Genomic DNA, 23,574 nt, shown 5'->3' with positions numbered 1-23,574 from the left:
ACTGTTTCCTGTGAAACTTCCCCAATGCCCATCCATTCGCGAAGTGCCCGGGGGCCAGTCCTGGGCTGGTACCCACTCCCCATTCCCGAACTGGGACCTCTCGGTATTCCAGAGAGAAAGCTCCCGAACGCCTCCGAGGCCGCGGGGTGCCGAACCCAGGCCCCGAGGCCGGTGGCAGAGAAGCCGAGGAGAAAGGGGTGGGAGGGGGAGCGAGGAGCTCGCGGCAGAGGGAACAGCAGATTGCGCGGAGCCAATGGAAACCGCAGGACGAGGTGGCACCAAATTCCCTTCGGCCAATGACGCGCCAGAGTCTACAGAAGCCCATTAGCATTTCCCCAGGGGCAGGAGCTGTGGCGGCTGGGCAGCGGTGTGTCTGCAGCACCCAGTTTTTGCGTGGCCAGCCCTTAGCACGCCTCGGCTCTGTCTCCTCCCCCCTCCGCACAGCGAAGCCAACTCTGCGCACTTTGCCCCTGTTGGCAGCGAATAAAAGGGTCTGAGGAAATACGGGACACGGTCACCCACTGCCAGCTCTAGCCTTTAAATACCCAGCCTGGAGATCCACGCACAGCTAGTCGGTTCGGGACACCCATCCAGTGCGCACCGCGCTAGAAGGGTTCCCAGCGCAGCCCTGCTCATCGCCGCGCAAAGGCGGGCTCCGCTACCGAAGTCTCCCCGCTGTTCGAGCTGTCCCGAACTCCGCTCCACAGACTCAGCCCTGGGAAAGTGATTCCGGCACCAGAGAACCCAGATGCCAGCCCACTTGCTGCAAGAGGAGGTGAGCTTCCCAGCAATGGCCCCCAGACCGCGGGTTCGCCGGCGCTGGCCGGGTTTCTGGGTGACTCCGTGGAGGAGTTGAGGTCTCCGCGGAGGACATAACCATCTTTTGAGAGTTGTACTGCCTTCATTTGTGGGGAATGGGAATTGTAATTTGGGGACTTGGTTCCCTAACTTTTGTTTCTTAAGCTTTAAAGAAAAATCGGGTCGTGCTGCTACCTTTATGTATATATGCCTGCGGGTTTCCTTTGTGTGTTCTTCGGGGTGTGTTTTACTCCTAACTATTGCCCCTTCATCTTGAGGTTTCACGCCCTCCGCAGTCTATCTGCACAGTTACTTCCTTTTCTTCCATTCCGGGTAGACCCCACCTTCAGTTAACCTGGGAATTGGGGCAGGGTCTGCGCCAATACTCCATCCTTCTCGCAGCTTGATGAGAGAGTGAAGTGGCCCCGACCTCCACGTGTAGTCCTCTCTCCTGACTCTCAGCTTCCTCTCCCTTCCAGATGTCTAGCTCCTACACCACCACCACCACCATCACAGCACCTCCCTCCAGGATCCTGCCGAATGGAGAAGGCAAGTTAGAAAAGACAGCCCTACACTTGGACGAAGAGATCCGCCCTGAAATAAAAGATGACATCTATGACCCAACCTACAAAGATAAGGAAGGCCCAAAGCCCAAGACTGAGTATGTTTGGAGGAATATCATCCTGATGTTTCTGCTACACTTGGGAGCCCTGTATGGGATCGCCTTGGTCCCCACCTCCCAGGTCTACACCTGGCTCTGGGGTAAGAGTTTTTCTTGTCCTCGGGACCCAGTACCCCAAGTTCTCTCCACTCTTTAATAAAGTAGGAGCTTCCATGGGACAGAGGCACCAGCGTCTCCTGGCCCAGGTTTTCCCAACCACTTCTCTTTGGTCACCTGAGAGGCTGAGTGGGCTGGGAAAAGAGCCTAGGGGGCTCGGGAAGCAGGGCTGTCCTTGCTGAGGGTCCTTTCATATTCATATTGGGGAGGGAGCCCTGAGACCACGTGCTGCAGGCTTTGAAGTGAATTGACCTGCGCCAGAGTCAGCTCTCCCTGAAAGAGCTTTTCTGTTTTAAGCCATTTGCTAAGCCATTTGCTTGGCTGCTTGTCCCAGCCCTGCCAGCCACAAAAGAATCAAGGCCCCTACCTGGGAGGCATGGGAACATGGAACGAGACTGGTGGTTTCCAGGGGTCATATGCTGAAAAATAGTCGTGAGATAGCAAGAGAAATTGCTCAGGGAGAGAGTTATAAGAGGGAGGAACAGAGAGGTGGTTATCCACAAAATTATTTTGCCCTGACCCCTTGGCCTGACCAGGCTTCTGTTAGAGAGAAAGATGAAGGCTCCTGTATGACCTGCGTTAAACAGATGTGGTGCTGTGACTCCATGTAGGTCCCCAGGGAACTGTACACACCACTCAGTGAAATGTCCTTAGGATGAAATAATGTTGAACTGTTTCATGTCCCATTCCCCATCTAACTTGCTCCAGCCCTTCTCTCCTGATGCCGTGCAGTCTCTCTTTTCCAGGACAGCCAGACCAGGCCAGAAAAGAGAGCCCTAAGCAGCCCCAGCTTGAGGCTGCTGTAATGAGGGAGCCAGTTCCCAATTCTGTCCCTGACCTGCCCTTGGCTCAGCTTTTTCAGGGATCCATGGGTTTGGGCTGATAGCAGGGCCCTGCCCCCTGGATACACACATGTGCTTTGCAGGCATTTTCACCTCTGCCACCCTAAGCCTGAGTTAGGGAGAGCAGGGAGCTCCAAAGGCCCAGGGGCCCCACTCTGCCATTATCTGAGGGTGGCGAGCCAGAACTCTCTCTCCGGGAAACAACGTTAGGGTTTCCAGGGCAGTGTCAGGTGTGGGGTGTTTGTTGGCAGCTGCACTCGGAAGGTATTTATGTAGAAGGGCTGGTAGGCCAAGTTTTAACTGATTCTCCCAGGACCTCCTGGTGGGATCTGGTCCCTGGAGCTTTGTCTTGGGAAATCCTCTCAGTGCCACAGATGTGCAATTGCAACTGGGTAGATCCCCTTTCTTGAGTTCTCGATCTTTTCAGGTACAAACTGGGACAAGAGTACTTTTGGAATTACTAGGAAGGCAGTGCTCCGTAGCTTACATGTGTGTCATTGCTGGGGCCCGCTAGGTGCAGGGAATCGATTCATCTGCAGATCAGGAAGGGCTCTTCTGTTTGTGACGGGAGGGAGCCATTTGTTCTCTAGCCCCTCGGAGAACCCAGCCGAACTTTAGTTGCAGCTTGAGGAATTGAGAGCCTTGGTAAGGATTCCCCAGGGAGCCTGGCCTTCTCTCTTCACCCCTCCACCCCAGTAGAGGACTCGTCACAAGTAGTTTTGTTGCCTGTAAGCCCCTTCCAGCCTCAGCACTCCCTGCAGGCCTGGTTAAGTCCAGAGTTTGGCGAGACTGCTTCTGCTTGCTCCCCAACCTCGGCTGCTGCTGCAGGTGGCAGAATGCTATCCCAAACCAAGGCTGTGCCTGCTGCCTTTTTTGCCCTGCCCATGGGTGTGTGCTGTGCCTTTGGACTTAGAAATGTGGCACACAGAGACTGGACGGTGACCTTTTTCAGTCCTGTCCCCAGGCCCTATGGTGGGTGGCTTAGCTGATGGAATGACCATCTTGATATGGGGATATCAGAATTCCTCAGTCTTAAAGAACAAGAAAGGGGAGGTGAGGTCAGAGGTCCCACTTTCAGAGTTTAGGAGCTTGGCCTCACCTTCTCTTTTATCCCTAAGGACAGTGTTAAATTAGCAACTGGTTGGGATTACAGCATTTCTTCTGACTGAGCAATTTGGAGAGCCTCTCAGAAGGGCCCTGAGGGGCTGCTGAAGGGATATCTCTGGCAACACTGAGGGCCAAGGGGCAAAACTTATCTCTTTGTTAGGGCCAAAGCTATGAGATTTTACTTAACCATCAATTTGGACTTTAGTAGACAATGAGTCTCCACCTGACAGAAGGCCTTCTATCTGATGTCGATAGAAAAGGCATTAGAGTACCTAATACTAGGATCGTACGTGCTTGCTGAGTCAACTTTCCAGGGTCACCTATGGCATGAAACAACCCCAGTAGTTCCCTTGGTTCCGAGCTGAGTGCTACTGCTTTCATGTCCAAAGCCATTTTCCTTCCTCCTTGGTGATTCATGGGCTGTGGCTCCACTGTCATTTTTCCAGGTGTAGATATAGGCAGATACTGCATCTGGGAAGATAATCACCACATAGCTTGAGGCCAGCAAATTACCTGAGGCCTTAATCTCAGCACAGAGAAAATCAGAGACAGAACTTTCACTGGGATAGACTCTGGCTCAATGGCTGTCCTCCGGATCCTGAAGGAGAAATAGGACAGGTGGAGGAAGATAGGGTAGGGGAGAGGACCGGGGCTGTTTAGGAAACTGCTATCTATGGCTGGAGAACACAGGACAATTCGTTACAATGTGTGGTGTCTCCAACTGCAACTAAATTCTGTGGCCACTGAGGATCCATTGTTTCTAGCTGTTTCCCTAGGAATGAAACATTGTCCATAGTCACTGCTTTACCAGTCCACCAGGGCCTCAGCCCCGGCCTCCTAGAGCTACTGAACAGAGGCTGATGGGAACACCCAGCAACCCACTTCCCAGTTAGAGATTATAGCTGATACCTCCTGAGCTGGCAGGCCTCCAGGAAGGTGAGAGAGGACAGTGTTGGGGTGCTCCACTGACAGCTTCGAGCATCTCCCACTAGTATCTAGAATTAGCCTTGCCAGAGAGAGAATGGGCTGACAGAGGGACATGGCAAAGGAGAGACACAGGCACTGTGTTTGTATCTTGGGGAGGTGAACAATCTAGTTGGAATATGAACTGCTTGTTGACAGAAAAACTAGTTTCAAATTGTGGCTCCATTTCGTACTAGCCTTGTGACCACAGATAAACACAACCTCTCTGAGCATCTTTTTCTTCAACTGCAAAGGAGGATATTAAAGTCCATTCAAGGTATCCAGTGAATCAGAGAATATAAAATTCTTGGCTAAGCTTAAGATACTGTGCAGATATGGTATGTACAGTGTGGCCACACTGCCTATTAAAACACTGATATGCTTTTGTACCAGTTGGTAAATAGCCATAGTGCTGAGCTCCGCGAGTATCCCTTAGAACCCAGAGTCCCTCGAATTGGTGAGAGCCCAGACCATATTCTGGCTGTTAAATATTCTAAGACCGCCCTTGGTCCTAAGCTCTGCAGGAGTAGTCCGTGGTCCTTGATACCTTGGGGAAGCTACCTGAAGATCAAAGGAGACGGGCCCTGGGATAATGTCCCTCATGACAGAATCACAAATGGTTGGGTAGCGAGAGCTCTCTTCTCTGTCCTGCCTTTCTGAAGTTCCTGGGACTCCTCAGCTTATTCCAATTCCTAGGTCGGGAGGATGGGAGGTGATGCATTTGTCAGGCGGTAAAATCGAGGAGACCTAAAAGACCACGTTGTCCCAAAGTTTAGGGCAAAGCAGAGCTTCACCCGAAGTCTCCGAAGACACGGATTCAGACGTACAGAGAACACCATGTTTTCTATGATTAGTGACCCCCCCCTCCCCACTCTTTCCTCCTGGCAGCGTTTTTCTACTATGTGGTCAGTGCCCTGGGCATAACAGCCGGAGCTCATCGCCTGTGGAGTCACCGAACTTACAAAGCGCGGCTGCCTCTGCGGTTCTTCCTGATTGTTGCCAACACAATGGCATTCCAGGTAAGAAGCCGGCTCTGCTCCGCTCTTTTCTCCACTCTGTTGATGGTCTGGGGATGGGACGGAGAGCAGCACCTGAAGAGGAGCAACACCTGGACAACCATTTCACTTTCCTCTCTCCTTGAGGTCACGTCAAGTTCAGGCCCAGTCCTTCCGTCCATAAGGCAGGAGCATGCTTCTGAGTCGCTGGAAAAGGGAGATAGGAAATACTCCTTGTGTCTAGGATTATATTTTATCCTAAGGTCGCTCTGTTGTCACGCAGTCTGGCTGTTGGGGTCCTTCATCCTCAAGCGCCACAATGCATAAGCCAGGAACTGATGCTGGTTTCCTGGGCAGACAGTGGACAATAGACTCACCCTTTTAGGTGAATATCTTAGGACTCCACCGTGATGGGATTGAGGTCGATGTTTCACAGACTCATGAACTCTGGCTGTTTTCAGGTCATGAGAGCACTTTTATAGTGCTATGTGCCTGGCACTATTCTAAGCACTTGACATAGATTATTTCATTAAATCCTCACAACAATCTTAGGAGGTAGATACTATTAATGTCCCCATTCTACAGATGAGAAAACTGTGTCACTGAGAGGTTAGGGAGACCAACATTATGGTCCTATCTTGGATTGCCAGGCTGGCTAAGTCAAATATTGAGGTTTGTTGAGGCAGAAAATTTATAGCAGAGACGGAATGAAGGAAATTGGGGAAAGGGAACTCATAGCTATTGAAAGGTAGAAATGGGCAAAGGGTAGCATGTGGTGTGGGGCTTAGATTGGAGCAAAAGGGGGACAAAAGAGGAAACCAAATTTGTCCCTTTCTTCATGGCAATATCCCAGGTACTTACCACACTTGTATAACCATCTGTACCATAGCACTTGAGGGCTCCTGATATTGGGGCAAAGGGAAGGAAGAGATATTGGCACATTCTTTAAGGGATGGGAAGAGTCCCAGAGGAGCCCAGAGGTCACTGGGGAATGTAGCTAAGCTACCGTGTTTCCCCAAAAATAAGACCTAGCCAGACAATCAGCTCTAACGTCTTTTGGAGCAATAATTAATATAACATAAAACCTGGTATTATATCATATCATATTATATGAAAGACCTGGTCTTACATTATAGTAAAATGAGACCGGGTCTTACATTAAATTTTGCTCCAAAAGATGCATTAGAGCTAGTGGTCCGGCTAGGTCTTGTTTTCGGGGAAACACGGTAAGATTTATGTGCCTGGCCTTGTTAAGTTGTGTGAGCTGTCTCTTGCCAAGGCATCAGAATGGAGCTCCCTGTGGCTTTATCGACTGACCGGGACTCCAGGATGCAAGGCTGCCTGCCTCATGTTCTCCCTGCCCAGGAACTAGGCACCCCGTGAAGACCTTTTCCAACATTTCTTGCTTGAAAAATTGCAATGTTCTCTCCTAATGATGCCGTCCGAGCTCTGTGTGATTTACCTCCATTCTGCCCTCCATATAACCTTCCTCAAGCGGCCAGTCCTATTCATGTGGTCCTGGGATTTTAAGTTGCTTTTCCACGTCAGCTTCATTGGCAAGTTGGAGGAAAAGAGGAGGCAATTCCATGACCCTCCTTTGGAGCTTCGGCTCCTGGGTATTTCGTGAGGTTGGGCTGGGAGCCAGGAGCTCTTGCAGATGTTTATCCATTGGGATTCCCCTAAGAAGGTGTCTCCCTTCAGGCCTATATGCCTCTTCTCTGTCCCTCCAGAATGATGTGTACGAATGGTCCCGAGATCACCGTGTCCACCATAAGTTTTCAGAAACAGATGCGGATCCCCACAATGCCCGGCGAGGCTTCTTCTTCTCTCACGTGGGTTGGCTGCTTGTGCGCAAACACCCAGCTGTCAAAGAGAAGGGTGCTTTGCTAGACTTGTCTGACCTAAAAGCCGAGAAGCTGGTGATGTTCCAGAGGAGGTGAGTGAAGTGGGATGGAGCTGGGTACCTGGTGTTTGGGGAACCCCTTTTTTCTCCTAGGACTTACAAACATCAGCTGAGAAATTTACTGGGTATGTTCCAAATATCATTTAAAGCCCTAATGTTTAACAGCCCACAGGTCCACAGCCATAGACTATTGTTCCTTCTGAGCTATCTTAATTAAACCAATTAAATTCAACAAATGTTTATTGACCTAGGAAGTCACTGTTACAAAGATGAGTGTGTCATTGTCCTTACCTTCAAGGAGTTTGTAGCCTGTTGGGGAGTGAAAGGGTAAGCCACGTGTCTGAGTAACTATGATACATCTCAGAATATTTTCTGAACCAATAAGAGGCACAAAGGGGAGGAAGATTTCATAGTAGGGAACATCAGGGAAGGGTATATGAAGAAAGTAGCTTTGGAATCCACTGATGGATAGAGATTTTCACAGGCGTGGGGTGGGGGCGGGACAGTGCAAACAGAACGGAATGAACTAAAGCGTGAAGTATGCTGCAGCAACAGAGTCCTTCTGCTTGAAGTATATAGGGTGTGGTAGGATTAAGACTAGAGAGGGAGACTGGTGCCATTCTTGTAGAGTCTCAAAAGCAGACTTAGGACTTCATTTGATAGACACTAGGAAACCATTTAAAGTTTCCTGAGCAGGAATGTGGGATGGTCGGAGGTGTGCTTTCGAAAGGTCACTGTCATAACAGGTGAAAGAAACCATTATTCCAAAGAGGTGAGAAGCAGGGCCACAAGTTAGGAAGTAGTGGGGATCCATGCTAGAGAAGCAATGGCAGGAATGGAAAGGAGTTGGATGCAGGAAATACCAATGATAAAAGAGCATAAGGCTTGACTGCTGAGGAGACGTAGGAAATCAAGTCAACGGCTTAGTCTACCCTGAAGAGAATGACGAATGCGACAGGTCTCCAGAGGGACCAGGCATTGAGGACACTGAGGGTGCTTCTCTGAGGGAAAAGAAGAGGAAGGATTAGAGGATGGCTGGCAGGAAATGGAGGCAAGACACTAAACGTAATCTCTGTAAAGAACACTGACGGGAAAGAGAAAGAGCCCAAAGGCAGAATGGGAAAACAAGCCTGAGCACAGCTGAGTGTATTTGTTTGTAATGTGGACCTCGCCTGTTTTACCCGCATGGTATTATGCTATAGTAAAGAAAGAGCAATGGAGTTGGTCAGGACACCGGCATTCCAATCCTTGCTCCACTGGTTCCTAGTGGTGCAATCCTAGAAAAGTCATTTAACCCCTCATCACCTCATCGAAAGAGTGAGATAATAACACTGCATTCTCACAAGATTCCCTCCCACTCCCCATCCCCCCTTCCCTCTTGCTCTGTTTTCTGCCACATTGTACTCACAATGCAGAAGGAAGGAGACAGCCCAGGGATAATGGAGATCAGGTAGGTCTGAGAGAGTCCTCCCTGCTGACTTGGCATGTGATCTCTCCATGTAGGTATTACAAGCCTGCTGTCCTGCTCATGTGCTTCATCCTGCCCACATTTGTGCCCTGGTATTTCTGGGGTGAAACTTTTCAACACAGCTTGTACGTTGCCACTTTCTTACGTTACGCCATGGTGCTCAATGCCACCTGGCTGGTGAACAGCGCTGCCCACCTCTACGGACATCGCCCTTATGACAAGACCATTAACCCCCGAGAGAATGTCCTGGTTTCACTGGGAGCTATCGGTAAGTCAGCAGTCCACCGCAAGACCACATCTAGTGGTCTCCTGGGTAGGGTATCAGGCCAGGAGCCAGAAAAACCAGATGAACCTGTCTTAGGACCTCTGTCTATCTGTTTTGCTACTCTAAAACTAAGGGGCACTATATCAGAAAACTTCCGAGTCAGGCAATAAATCTTATATTGAAAGGAAAGGGTGAAAAATAACAATGCTTTTGATGCCAGGTTCCCAAATGATCCCCAAATGCTATGTATAATGAGCCCTTTTTGGTTTTCTTTTTTTCCGGTCACCTCTGGGCTGGACTGCAGTCTTGCAGGGAAAGCATAAATAGAACAATAGTGTCAGTGACTAGGAAGCCTAGTGGTTTATATTAAAATATGCTCTATAAAATGGAGAATAAATACTTATAATTTAATTCAATAAACTTGTCTTTTATCTCCTTGCTGTATTCAGATAGGCCATACTTGAAGTGTATACCATGCCTTAGTGCTTGGTGATGCCAATAGAAAAGACATCAAAGCAACTGTTGGCAGCCCTCTCCCACCACCTACCATTCTTGTCTCCTGTTCTTTGTTTTTCCTCTCTTCTGCTTTCTTCTGTGCTAAGAACACCTCCTCCCTCCAATATGGCTTAGGGAACTCCCAATAAAGCAGTTAGTTTGATCACAAGTTCTTACTTGCGGATCTAATGCCACCGTGTTTCCCCGAAAATAAGACCTAGCTGCACAATCAGCTCTAACGCATCTTTTGGAGCAAATATTAATATAAGATCGAGCCTTAATATAATATAATACCGGATCTTATATTAATTTTTGCTCCAACAGACGCATTAGAGCTGATTGTCCAGCTAGGTCTTATTTTCAGGGAAACACAGTAGCTAGTCATGAATTTATTTGTCTCTATAATTTCAGTCCCAAAAGCCAGAGTCTAGGACAACAGGGTTCTACCATCTGTCTCCATTTTTTTTTCTGTCACTCTTTTCAACTAAATATAGGCCTTGACTGAGGCTTAAGCAATTAGCTTAAGCAAACCTTTCCTTAGGAATTAGCTTTCCATAAGCAAACCCATGGCCGCCTCTTCCTCACCAGTGCTGAGTGCTATTGATCATCGAGTATATCTACGCAACCTTGCTGTTCCACATGTTTGTGCAGACTAGGGCCTAATAGTCACTTCTTTCCCTTTAAAATCTTCCTTGATATTCTCAATGCTGACCATCTTTATACAATCTGCACTACAGGCATGTTTTTTCCTATCTCTTTTTAACTTTCATGCATCTCCCCTCTCCTTTCAGGCACCTTTTATCATTGTGCATGTTCTTACTCTGAACCATGTTGAAATAGATCACCTAGGCCGTCTATGTGAGATTTTCATAGAAATGGAAGTTTCTGGAATGAGATTTGTCCTGTACTGCACATGGATCTATAGTGAGCTTCCCCAATTCTAGTCTCTTTCTAACCATCAGTTCAAAGTGGCTCCCAATATTTTACTTTGCCTCAGTGATCATTTATTTCTCCATACCTGTTGCTCCACTCCCTTACCACCTCCCCCCCCTCCCGCCTCCCCCCCCTTCTCCCCTAGCTCCCTTTCCGGCCTTTCTAATCTCTTCTTCTTGAATTACCTCCCCCACAGTCACATGCGCATCTCTCTGCCAAAGCTGACCTCCCTTGAGCCTTTCTTGGGCTGTATCAAGCTGCCCCAGTTGCAAAGTTTTGTCTTTCTTCTACCCATTGACCCTCCCCTCCCCCCCACGTGTGTATCTGATTCAGTTTTAAATCTGGTAAGTATAGGCCTGGTTCGTACTTTATACACGGCCTAAGAATCCTCAGAAGCATTTATTTCAATCTATTGAGATCTTGCTTCCAGGCGTATCCTCTGTGTGGCTCAAATAAATTTTTATAACAATTCTCTGAAAAAAGGAAAAGAAACTCGGACTCCTCTGTCAGTACCTTTTAGCCTTGGGATCATTCCATCCTCCTACTCAGTTCACACTGTGGACGACTGGGGGTGTCACGGAGAAGACGCACTTTGAGATGCTGTAGATGGTGTGAGGCGTTGCAGGACTTCCTTCATTTGCTCGTTAATATCATTACTCCTCTACTGGGGTTCTTTTATCTTCAAAGGGCTCAACATGTTCTTGGATTAGCTATTCTTTACCCGGCTTTACCCTGGCTTCATAAGGGTCAGTATTGTTATTGTTGAATGCAGTTCAGAAAGAAGTGTCCTGCCAAGGGTTAGAGAACTCTCTGAGTGTCCCAAGTTTTACCCATTACGGAAATTACCATGAATCCAGAATGTCTTTGTTTTTCCTCTAACTGCTCACTACAGAATCTCAGAGGTCGGAGGGAATATCTAAGCATTTTGCTTCTGACTCCCTCAGAGCTTCTGTATTGTCAGCATCACCACCGCATTAGTGTCAAAACTCAAAGAATTTGAAGTCAGAGCAGTCTACTGAAGCAGTAGTGGCTGAGGAAACTCAAGCCCCCGGGCTGGGCCTCCTTTCTCCTAACTTGGCTGTTGCTGTCCAGTTCTGTTGGTCCCTTACACCCTTGGAGGTAGTACCAGTGCAGGTATACTCCTTTGCTCACCTTTGTAAGAAACACAGCAAAAGTTCTTCATTCTCGACTCTCTCCTCTCCCCTCTCTAACACTTGCACATACACACAGAGCTTTGAGGATCTCAGACCAATATTTAGTGAAACTCTGGAATTTTCCAATCTAAAATCCATTTCCAGCGATAACAGTTTCCCTCTAATGAACTTGTCTTCTGAGAGAAACTGCCAGTCCTCCTACAAAGGCTCCCAGACAGCCATGGGTAACCAGGGTCTCCTGATTTGTTTCCGCTGAGGAGGGCTATTTGGTTCAGAGTAGAAGAGACTGGTTTCATTCATTCATTCGACAACAGCAAGTTTCTACTAGGTTTGCGGTACTCTGCTAGGTCACCAGTGTGCCAAAATCAGAAAGACAGAAATCCACAGTAGAGTTCCATAATTTTTCTCCTTGTTTGTGTTCCAGGTGAGGGCTTCCACAATTACCACCACTCCTTTCCCTATGACTACTCCACCAGTGAGTACCGCTGGCACATCAACTTAACCACATTCTTCATCGATTGCATGGCTGCTCTGGGTCTGGCTTACGACCGGAAGAAAGTATCCAAGGAGGCCATCTTGGCCAGGGCTAAAAGAACTGGAGACGGAAGCTACAAGAGTGGCTGAATTTTGGGTCCCTTGGGTTCTTTTTCCAAAAGCCAGCCAGGCAGAGGTTTTTTGTTCTGTTTATTAACTACTGAATAATGCTATCAGGATGCTAAAGATGGTGACGTTAACCTATTCCAGTACAGTATTCTTTTAAAATGCAAAAGTATTGAAAGCCAACAACTCTGCCTTCATGATGCTAAGCCGATACGCTTATTTTTTCTCTTCTCTTCTCTGTCTTCTAAACCCATTGTCCTTTTCTTTGCTTTGTTGCTATCACCTTCCTGTCTCTTCCTCTTCATTGCCTCCCAGGCAAAAAGCTGGTGAGTCATTGGTGGGTGTCCAGCTTCTGAAGCCTAGACAACCTTTTCTATCATCCAAAACTAATGGGTTTTGCCCCAGATAACTTTCCTTGAGCTGGCCTGAGTAGGTGGGTCAAGCTATAGAGATGATAAAATCTTCTGGGAAGTCCTCTGTTAATTATCTTCAGTCCAGGTTTTTGCTAGATAGAATGGAAAAACAACTTCCTATGGCACAAAGCTTCTAAAGCAGGTAAATTGTCAGAGGAGAGAGCATGCATGATATGATAAGTAAGGATGGGGTGAGGTGGGAAAAAAAGTGAGAAGAAGCTCCTGCTGTGATCGGACACACAGCTGCCTGCTTAGGGACAACATCAAGCCCCCCAACACAGCATGTTTTCTTTCTCTCTTACCTCTGAGTAGGGAATGGCCGTGGAGCTTGGCAAGACTAGAACACAAAAGCAAATCTCAGTGTCCCAACAGAGTTTAGGCTGGAGATAAAGAAGAAACATTTAGTTTGTAGTAAAAGTGGTCTTTGCTGGAGAAGGATTTTTGTTTTCTTTAATAAAAAGGAGATTTCTTATTTCATATAACCAGAAGTCTTGAGGTTGGTTTTTGCCAAAATCAGTGAATCCAGCAGCTCACAGAATTGTCAAAATTCTTTCGTCTTTCTGCTCTGCCATCTGACCATCACCTCCCTTCGTAGTAATAAGGTGGCTACAGTATTTCCAGACATCCAAAAAAAGGAAGGCATTGGTGGTATAGTGGTGAGCGTTCCAAAAAAAGAAAGGGTTTTCGGAGGTAGAGTTGGGTCAAACATAAAAATATATATACAGATAAACTTTGCTTGGAATATTAATTCACTTAGAGTATTTCTCTCTGAAAGAGGGATGCTTGAAGAAAAGGGGGAGTTAGGTGGGTTGTCTTCTTTCCCCTCACTGCTGGACAAGAGATGGAGAGGCTGAGGAACAGGGTCTGTATCTCTTCCTAAGAGAGAACTACAGAAGAGGGACGTCAAGAACACATTGCTTGGGGATTTGGATTCAGAAGATTACTGAGTAAGTTATTGGGTGTCCTAATATGAAGCTGGTTATTCAAACAAGTTAGATGTTGGGTTCATTCACTAAGTCCCGTTTCTCCCGGGAACGAGTAAAAACTAGAGGCTGCTCCCCAAAGTGTCGGACTCTCTCTCATTCCTTCTCTGTTAACATCTCGCCTAAAGTATAGCTCTGCCTGAGAGCAGGTAGGGGTTTGCTTAACTACCCTGATTATCGAATCCTGGCTCTACCCTCTGTCCATTCTCTCCCTGGTCATATCTCTTCCCTGATGTTTTCTTTTTTCTCTGGACAGGCAGCCTCCTTTGTGTGTATTCAGAAGCAGTGATGGCTATTGCTGTCCAGGCAGCTCCCTCTCCTGCAGACAGAATGCTCAGGGTCACTGAACCACTGTTTCTCTTTATAAAAGTCGAGCTAGCTGCCACTTTTCACTTGGCCTCCAGAGTCCCTCCACCTACACCCCTGTGCTCCCCTGCCACGCTGATGACTCAAGACAAGGCTGGCAAACCCTACTAGAAACATCCCTGGCTCAGGCACTCTCTCTCATGAGGCACAGCCAAGCCAAATACTTGCATCATGCCAGTGAGCCAGCCAGGAGCAAAAGAGAGTTTGTTTTCAGGCTCCTCTGTCTGGGTCAGAACCAGAGAGCATGCTAGACTCCCCCTGCTTGCTCAGTCACCCTGCCCAGCTTTATTCCGTGCTCCCAGCTGACAGTACAGGGCTGGTAGAAGTAGGAGGGAGCCTAGTCTTCGCTGGGAAGCACAAGAAGCAAAGGCAAGTTCCAAAGTGCCTCACTCGAAAGGAGACCTGGTTTGTTCCCTGGAGTCAGGGTACACTGCAAAGCTTTGGCTGAGATGCCATGAACTTTGCTGAACAGCGTCTCTGTCCAGCAAACTAACCAGCATTCCCCACAACACAGCCTAGGGTAGACACTAGTACAGAACGGGGGAAAAAACAACATCTGTGTTCTGAGAACCTGGGACCACTCCTGTCCCTGTACCTCAGTCAATGAAGAAGCCTGGCTTTGCTCCATCAAGATTAGAAATGTACAATACCAAATGCTCCGTCCACTGTTGAGCCCAATGGTGGAAGGGCAGAGGGCTTTCCTTCCTGTATTAACTGCATAGATAGAGGCTACAGGGGTAAGCCTGCACGAAAGGCATCTTTGCCTTTTGAGCCATTCCTCTCAGTAGAAAAGAATCTAACGGAAGATCACTGGAGTTTGGATCTGCTGACCTGTCCCTTGGAAATGTCGGTTGGATAGTTTTAATTTCACAGGTCATCAGATGCCTGCTTTATAATGTATGATCAAAAACAACTTTATCTTTCTATTCTAATCATTTTCCATGGATCTGATCCACACCGTGACTCTACACAAGGCTGGGGCTTCAGGCTGAGAGCCCCAGTGTATATGAAGATGTGTATGTGGTGGTGGTGGTGGTGGGGGGGTGTCTGCTGAATAAGGAACACTTTTCAACATTCTAAAGCTGAATTCAAAGGGTGCATTAATGATCCAGAGACTCAGATCTGATCGAGTCTGACTTTCTAACCAGTCTGTGCTTTGGGGGTGTGCTGACAACTTATTTGGGTGCCTTACATCTTTTCTAATCAGTGTTGCAAATGAGCCTGCTCTCACTCCCTCCTCACTCTGTGGAGTTCCTTTGTACCTGAAAGCCTGCAGAAGTGGCTGGTGGAAAAGGGGGCCTGGCTGGAGAATTATCAGGACAGTTATTTGCAGGATTCCCTTCTGGACTTCATTTTGGAAACTTCTTAGGGCTGTGTTTATTATTAAGTGCCCATATTTGATGGAGGGTGGAAGTAATTTGAATGTATTTGATTTGTAATTTTTTTTTTTTTTTAGATTAAAAGATGGTTGTAACATTTAAAGTGGAAACTTTTTCTCCTTGGTTTGCTAGTATCCTGAGTGTATTCTCTGTATGTGTAGCTCAAATGGGTCAGCAAGAAAAGTTAAAGAAGGCAAGACGTCAACGTTACGCGGGTGGTTAAGGCCAAGGCTTCTCTTACCACTGTGCCACTGACCTGTTAATGTGACCCTGGGCAAGTCACTTAAGTATAATGTGCCTCAGTTTTCCTTCTGTTAAAATGGGAATAATAATACTGACCTACCTCAAAGGGCAGTTTTGAGGCGTGACTAATGCTTTTGATAAAGCATTTTGGGATCCTTCAGCAGAGGAATTCTCTTGAGTCCCGAATATTTTTATAGTAGCAGTACCCACCATGAACACCTCTCCTAGATGCTATCGTTTAATCTATATGGTTCTCTCTGAGGGATTGAATAAATCCATTGGATAAGTGGTGAATAACTAACCAGACAAAATTTGAGAATGCATAAACTCATTGCCATGGAAACACACACAGGATACCTGTTCCTTGATTGGATGGGATTTTTCCTTTTTTATGTGGGATAATAGTTATTTGTGACCTATGAATAATTTTGGAATAATTTCTATTAACAATTCTGAAGCTAGTTGTACTGATCTGAGATTGTGTTTGTTCATAATAAAAGTGAAGTGAATATGATGGCACTGTGTCTGGGAGTTGTTTGGCTGTGATTAGAGTCTCCGGGAACTTATCTTTACAGTTCACCACACCAGTTAGGTCCTGTTCCTGTACCTTTAAGAGTAAAACAGAAGCAAACGCTACAATGGCTTACTCATACCCCAGTAACCTGTCCTGTCCTTCCTAAGGGTAACTTTAGGTTAAACTCAGCCTTGGCAGCAGGAAACCAGGAGTCTGCTGCCATTAAACCAAACATATTAATATCAGCTGATACCTTGGTCTGGGGAAATGCCAGATCTCTTGTGTGCCACATGGTCACATGGACCCAAGAGGAAGTTAGTAGCAGGAAGAACGCTGTCTGGGAAGGCTATTTTTTACCTTGTGTCCTAGGTGAGGCAGTCTGGGCCATTCCTCTGAAATGTAGTGGCTTCCTAGAAATACTAATTAACAACAGCAGGAAGAAAGAAAAAAAACAATCCAAGGGAAGGTTTATAAATTCCTGGAACAGAAAGGACTTCATGATCATAAGGTGGAAAAGGCTTTAGCTTTTACTACTTTATCTGGGAATCCTCGTGTGGAAAAGAGAAGGCAGGCTTTTTTACAGTTTGAAGAAGCTCCATCTTCCAACAGGAGCCATCTTGACGATACTTAGGCTTCTAAAAGTTTCCTAGAACCAGCTCCCTTCACTTTCTAAAGTAAGGTTGCCCTTACCTTGGACAAGAAGCAAGATACTCTCAGAGTAATTCTGGGCATCCAAAATCAAGTCTATATTCATCAAGGCCTTGCCAGACCTTAATAACTTAAGTTGATGGTAGTAAATGTTCAGGCAGGACTTTTTTTTTTTTCCAGTTCTATAACTGCATTGTTTCTTTCAAGTCTCTGCTTTGTTTTCCATGAACTGTCATCCAAGTTAAACAATGTATCCCCACTAAGCTCTGCTACTTTCTTTTCATTTCCTCCTGTTTTATACCTGGCTGTCCTCCCTCTGATTAAACATACTTATATGCTTCTTCCAGGCAATCTGTATTTTATGTTGGTTATTTCATCCTGGTGCTGTGGTTTATTCTTATCTGTAAACGTTCCAAGAAGGAAGAGTTCTTAGAATTTGTTCAGTTGAAATCAAGATTGAGAGGTGTCATGCAGGGAGTCATGTGGGGTCTCTGGTCCCACTCCCCACATAAGAAGGCAGGACATGGTGAGGCCAAAAAGGAACATCCATGGAGCTATCGATAGGGGAGTCATACCACTATACTCTCGCTGGCGGCTGGGTTGGAGACACAGGAAGCAGGAGCCACGCTGTCCGCAACCTGCCATCCTAACTGCAATCCGCAACCCGCACTCCGCTGTGCTAACTGTAGTCCGCGCTTGCCAGCCACCATCTTCTTGCTAGCCCCCATTTGCTGCTAGCGTAGCCACAGCAGTTATATTAGTGGCCAGTGGCTCACTGGTTACAGCTGACGGCCAACTAGCCACAGCTGATGGCCATCTAATCACAGTCGATGGCCATTTACTACCTGAGCCAGCACCTTTCCACGTGAGGCCGAGAGCCTGGAAACTGCACTCCTGGCTCTGTCCCCACAAGAGGAAAAGGAAATAAGTATGAGTTTACCTGTAAGGGTGAGTTGTAAAAATAAGAGAACTTAGGGGGCAAAGTAATAACCTCTTCTTTTTGACATGTTTTGTATGAGAAAATATAAAGAGGTTAAGGCTCTACTTAATAATCAAGATTTAACGATAGGACAAAGAATAACAAGTAATTTAAGAAAATAATGGGGAATAGCACAGAAATAAAATTCCTAATGGCCAATGGCCACCTGTTTTCTCCTTCCTTCCTAGAGGAAAACCCAGGATAGTCCCTAAAAATATCTGCCTGAGCATAAAAAGAAATAAAAGGCATCCAGATTGAAAAGGAAGAAGTAAAACTATCTCTGCAGGCAGATGGCATCATTTTGTATATAAAAAAAATCCTAAAGAGTCCACACACACAAAAAAAACTATTAGAACTAATAAACATGTTCAGCAAGGTTGCAGGATGTAAGATCAATATACGAAAATCAATTGTATTTCTATAAACTAGCAATGAATAATAGGCAAATAAAGTTAAAAGTATTCAATTTATAGCAGCATCGAAAAGAATAAGATAAATAGGAATAAATCTAACAAAAGAAGGGCATAAGAATGGTAGATTGAAAACTGCAAAGTATTATTGAAAGAAATTAAAGGCCTAAATAATGGAAAGAAATCTCATGTTCATTGATTGGAAGACTTAAATTGGTAATACTACTCAAACTCATTTATAGATTCAATACAATCTTTATCAAAATTCCAACTGCCTTTTTGTTTAACATAAATTGATAGCTGATCCTCAAGTTCATAGGGAAATTCAAAAGACTCAGACTAGCCAAAACAAACTTGAAAAAGAAGCACAAAGTTGGAACACTCGCATTTCCTGATTTCAAAATTACTTCAAAAGGTCAGTACAAGACAGTGTAGTAATGTCATAAGGAAAGACATATACATCAGTGGAATAGGATAGACAGCATAGAAATAAACCCATACATTTATAGTCAATTGATTTTGACAAAGGTGCCTAGACAATTCAATGAGGATAGTTTTTTCAATAAGTGGTGTTAGGACAACTGGAAATCCACATGTAAAAGAATGAGATTGGCCCACTACCTCATATCATATACAAATATGGATCAGCCAAAAATTATAAAACCCCTAAGAGAAAACGAAGCTATAAATCTCTATAATCTTTGATTAGGCAATTGTTAACCCTTAGATATGACACCAAAAATGTAAGCAACAAAAGAAAAAAAATTAGTTGGACTTCATCAAAATTTTAAAATCTGTGCTTCAAAAGATACTACCGAGAAAGTAAAAAGACAACCCACAGAATGAGAGAATATATTTTCAAATCATATATCTGATAAGAAACTAATATCCAAAATATAAAAAGAACTCTTATAACTGAACAATTAAAAAAAATCCAATTTTAAAATAGGCAAGTATTTGAATAGACATTTTTCCAAAGAAGATACACAAATGACTAATAAGCACATGAAAAGATGATCAACATTATTAGTTCTCAAGGAAATGCCAATCAGAACCACAATGAGATACCACTTCACACTCACTAGAATGGTTACAATAAAAAAGACAGTTAATAACAAGTGTGGGTGAGGGTGTAGAGAAATTGGGATTCTCATACATTGCTGGGGGGATCTAAAATTGTGCAGCTGCTTTGGAAAAAGTTTGGCAGTTCCTCAAAAAGTTAAAATGTAGAGTTACCATGTGATTCAGCAATTCTTCTCCTAGGTATGTACCCAAGCGAATTGAAAACATGTCCACACAAAAACTTGTACATGCAAGTTCATAGCAGAATTATATACTATTAATATATAGCAGGAGTGTCCAAACTGCGGCCCGCGGGCCAACTGTGGTCCACAATCCATTGTTAATTGGCCCGCAGCAAATTCCAAAAATAGATTTAGTTTACTTAAATAAAGCAGGTGAGGCAATACGTACTTCACCTCGAGGGAGTGGCCCGGCTGTCTGTGTATTTTACCGCATATGGCCCTTGGTGAAAAACGTTGAAAAAAGTTTGGACACCCCTGATATATAGTAACCAAAAGGTAGAAAGAACCCAAATGTCCATCAAGAGATGAATAGATAAACACAATTTGCCAGGAAAAAAAAAAAAAAAGAATGAAGTACTGATACCTCTACAACATAGATGAACTTTGAATTTGAAAATATTATTCTAAGGGAAAGAGTTAGAAAGAGGCCAGACACAAAAGACCACATATTGTATGATTCCATTTATATGAAATGTCAGGAACAGAAAGCAGACTGGTGGTTGCCAGGGGCTGGGGGCAGGGAATGAGGAGTGACTGCTGGTGGGCCTGGGTTTTTTCTGGGTATAATGAAAATGTTCTAAAGTCACATTGCGATGTTTGCACAACTCTGAATATGCAAAAACTACTAAGTCATACACGTTAAAGGGTAATTTTATGGGATATGAAATATATCTCAATAAAAAAGTCTGAGAAAATAATTCCCTGTTTTAATGTTTTTACCATTCATTGTAAATAGCTGAGATTCACACCCAAATATAATCAAAAGAAGCACTCCATATTCTCTTACTTATATAGTGATATGGTTTCTATTCTCAAACTATAAGGGAACAGACACCAGCAACATGAGAAAAGCCGCTAGGCACTAGAGAATCTAGGATGATAGTCTTGCTATATCAAAGTCCTTGGAAAAATCTGTATACCATTTTCTACATTAGATAAAGGGGTTGAGGCCACGGCATAAACACAAATCTAACAACCTTTTGAGGCAGGAAATCCAAGTTCTGAGTGCACCAGACCTGTGGACACATTTATAGTAACACCATTTACTATAGCCAGGCATTGTACTGAATGCTTGACAGGTGATAATATTACCCCAGTTTTATTGATGAGATAACTGAGTTTACTTGGAGAGAAAATAAGCTGTGAGAGAGTAATGGTGCTGTGGTCCAGCTCCAGAACTGTCAGTTAACCACTCTCTATATTGGGTGTGGAGATGACAAACTAGATGCGCCCAGAATGCCTAAATCTCTCATATACTCAAGTAGATACCCAGTGATACTCAATTATACTCAGAGGCAAAGCCTGGTTGTAATGGTAGGGAGCTAAATTTATGCAAAGTCAAACTAAACTGCAGATGTATCCTCTGTTCCGGAAGAACCCACTCACTCCACTTGATGACCCATTTTAACATTCAAACACCTGAATTTGAGGCTCTCCTCTCAAACCACAGAAATATACCTGACATTTCCTCTCTACTTTTCCAAACAGTTCTCTACCCTCATGTTGGGTTTTGAGATCCTTAAGGGCATCTTTCTCTTTTAGAAATGTCTTCTGCACCTAAACAATCAGTTGATAAAATTATTGAAAGAGCTCATGCCTTGTGTTAAATTCTGTCTCTGGGACAAACTGTACGAAATGTCACAGGCGGTGGGAGTGGTGACCTATAGTTAACTTTCAATGCGGCAGGCAAAGCGCTGATTCTTGAACACTGACTTGGGGCAAATGCCACAGGCCTTAATTGCAGGCTCTAAGGAGCTGAGATTCTCTACTGGGGCTGCTGGAGGCAGAGCCTTCCCCTTTCCAGGACCCAGGCCCGTCCCTCCCCCACCCAGTCCTGCCCAGCCTGCTACACCCAGGCCACAGACAGCTCACAAAGGCCGAGTGTCTGCAGTGCTGACTCACTGTGACTCCCTGCCCAGGCTACGATGGTCTCAGAGGGGCCAAAGGGGTCCTCTCTCTCCGGGCCATTTCCCATCGGAGCAGTCAGTAGCCAGGGCCGTGCCGGGCTTTAGAAAACGTTGTGCCCAAAGAAAGGAAATGAGCAATGAGAAGAAAGTGAAAGTGAAAGGCACAGAATTGCTCATTACTGTAGTCCTATTCCTTTCTTAGAGAATTGTGGACAGAAGTAAGGATTCACCCTTTAGTCTTTTCAATAAAGCAAATTTTACGTAACACAAAATTACCCATTTGAAAGTGACATTTAGTCCATTCACAATGGTGCGCAACCACCACTTCTATCTAATTCCAAAATCTTCTCATCACCCCAAAAGAAAACTTCGTACTTGTTAAACAGTTGTTCTATGTTTTCTCCCCTCCCCCAGGCCTTGGCAACCACCTCTCTGTCTCTATGGATTTACCTATTCAGGGTAGTTCATGTAAATGGATCCTACAACAGGTGGCCTTGTGTGTCTGGCTTCCTTCTCTGAGCATAATGCTTTGAAGGTTCATCCACATTTTAGTGCTTCACTCCTTTCTATTGCTGAATAATATTCCATTGTATGGATATATCACAGTTGGGTTCTCTGTTCATCTGTTGATGAACACTTGAGTTGTTTCTGCCTTTTGGCTATTGTGAATAATGATGCTGTGAACACTAATATAAATATAAATGTTTGAGTACCTGTTTTCAACTCACTTGGATGTAGTATAAGCATACCTAGGAATGGAGTAGCTGGGTCATATGGCAATTCTACCTTTAACTTTTTGTGGAACCACCAAACTGTTTTCTACAGTGGCTGCAGCATTTTACATTCCCACCAGCAACGTGTGAAAGTCACCCTTTATTCTTAATATGTACCCATTTGTTCCTTTCTTCCTATTTCCGGTCCCCACAGACTTCCCTTTCCCCTGGAGTAGAGGGTGGAAGAAGTTGCACCTCTAGTAGAAAGGCTACCGGCCATCAGCAGAGCTGAGCAGCAGGAACCCCTCTGGTCTTAGATGCTGCCTCCACTCTTGCCTTCTCAACAAATAGGACTGTGTCACCAGGAACAAGGGAAGACAGGCTCCCATCTCCCTGTGACACACCCACTGCAGCCATTAATCTTACCCCATAAAACTACCCTCCTAGAGTCCTCCACCACCTCCGTCTTAGCACAGAACATGCCATTAAACCCTCTTCTATAGTCAAAACTGAGCGCAGAAAGGAAGCAGCTCTGTGTGGAAACTGCCAGCCCTGGCTCAGACCTGCGGGTGGGTGTTTAACTCTCAGCTCAATTTAAGATCTGCCGAAGACACAACCTCTCGCCTTGTCCTGCCCAGCCCCCTCTGCTACAGGGCTTGCCAGTCTGGGCCTGGCTGGTAGCAAACATGAATGGAGAGGAAGAGCCTTCTTCTCCACCCCCTCTCACCGGGGTTACTGTCGGTCACAGAGCTATTTACATTTACAACAGCCCAACAGCGCCTGACCCAGCCGGAGCCAATCAGCAGCCCCCAAGTTTGTCTGACTCCGTCTGCTCCAATCAGGAGGTGCTATCCTTACAGCCTCTCTCTCTTTGAATGTAAGGTCGGCTGTCGCCCCTTATGGGGAGGGGAGCCTGACTCAGAGCTGTGCTTTCCTAGATCTAGCTCAGTGTGCTAATCTCTGGAAGGGGGAAAATCCTGAAATAGCTACCGTTCAGTTGGTGTGACATCTGCTCTATCGAACTCTAGGAGAGTTTTACATCGGAGTAGAAAACATTGTTCCCTGCACAGATCCAATGCTTCCCTGCTTTGAAGAAATGTAAAGAGCCATTTTAGCCTCCCTGACGGCCAAGCCCCTCCCTAACTCAGATTATCCCTATGGGTTCTTAATACACAACTGCTTCCAGGTGGTGTGAGACCTTGCTAACCAGGACAGGGGCCAGTGGGCAGGGCTGATTTTTTATTTTGTCTGCAACAGTGCAAACGCCTATCACGTAAGAGACAGAAGGCAAAAAGTCAGCAAGATAGACTCAAGATTGGATAGTCAAAGGATAGAGCAAAAGCGAGAACGTGCGTTCAGGAATGTTCACGGCTGATGTAACCAGAGCAGGAAGGTGGAGTGGGAGAGTAGGAGG

General features: G+C 45.5%; 1 protein-coding gene across 1 annotated transcript; it reads left to right on the top strand.

Annotated features, from left to right (window-relative positions):
• The first annotated feature begins 344 nt into the window (after nt 1-344).
• SCD (stearoyl-CoA desaturase) lies at nt 345-16,199 on the top strand. Its single transcript, XM_033129988.1, has 6 exons — nt 345-775; nt 1,278-1,560; nt 5,377-5,507; nt 7,214-7,419; nt 8,890-9,122; nt 12,126-16,199. Exons 1-6 carry the CDS (start codon nt 749-751, stop codon nt 12,323-12,325), a joined length of 1,080 nt encoding a protein of 359 aa, XP_032985879.1. The 5' UTR covers nt 345-748; the 3' UTR covers nt 12,326-16,199.
• The last annotated feature ends 7,375 nt before the right edge of the window (nt 16,200-23,574 follow it).

This window comes from Rhinolophus ferrumequinum, chromosome 16, assembly GCF_004115265.2.
Source record: "Rhinolophus ferrumequinum isolate MPI-CBG mRhiFer1 chromosome 16, mRhiFer1_v1.p, whole genome shotgun sequence".
In the NCBI taxonomy this organism is placed as follows: domain Eukaryota; kingdom Metazoa; phylum Chordata; class Mammalia; order Chiroptera; family Rhinolophidae; genus Rhinolophus; species Rhinolophus ferrumequinum.
This window is presented reverse-complemented; position numbering and strand designations above follow the sequence as displayed.

What these genes read in the sequence shown, in the direction of transcription:
- SCD (XM_033129988.1), top strand. Translation starts at nt 749, where the DNA reads ATGCCAGCCCACTTGCTGCAAGAGGAG. An exon ending in CCCACTTGCTGCAAGAGGAG is followed by an intron (nt 776 to 1,277) that starts GTGAGCTTCCCA and finishes TCTCCCTTCCAG; the next exon opens with ATGTCTAGCTCCTACACCAC. An exon ending in CCAACACAATGGCATTCCAG is followed by an intron (nt 5,508 to 7,213) that starts GTAAGAAGCCGG and finishes CTGTCCCTCCAG; the next exon opens with AATGATGTGTACGAATGGTC.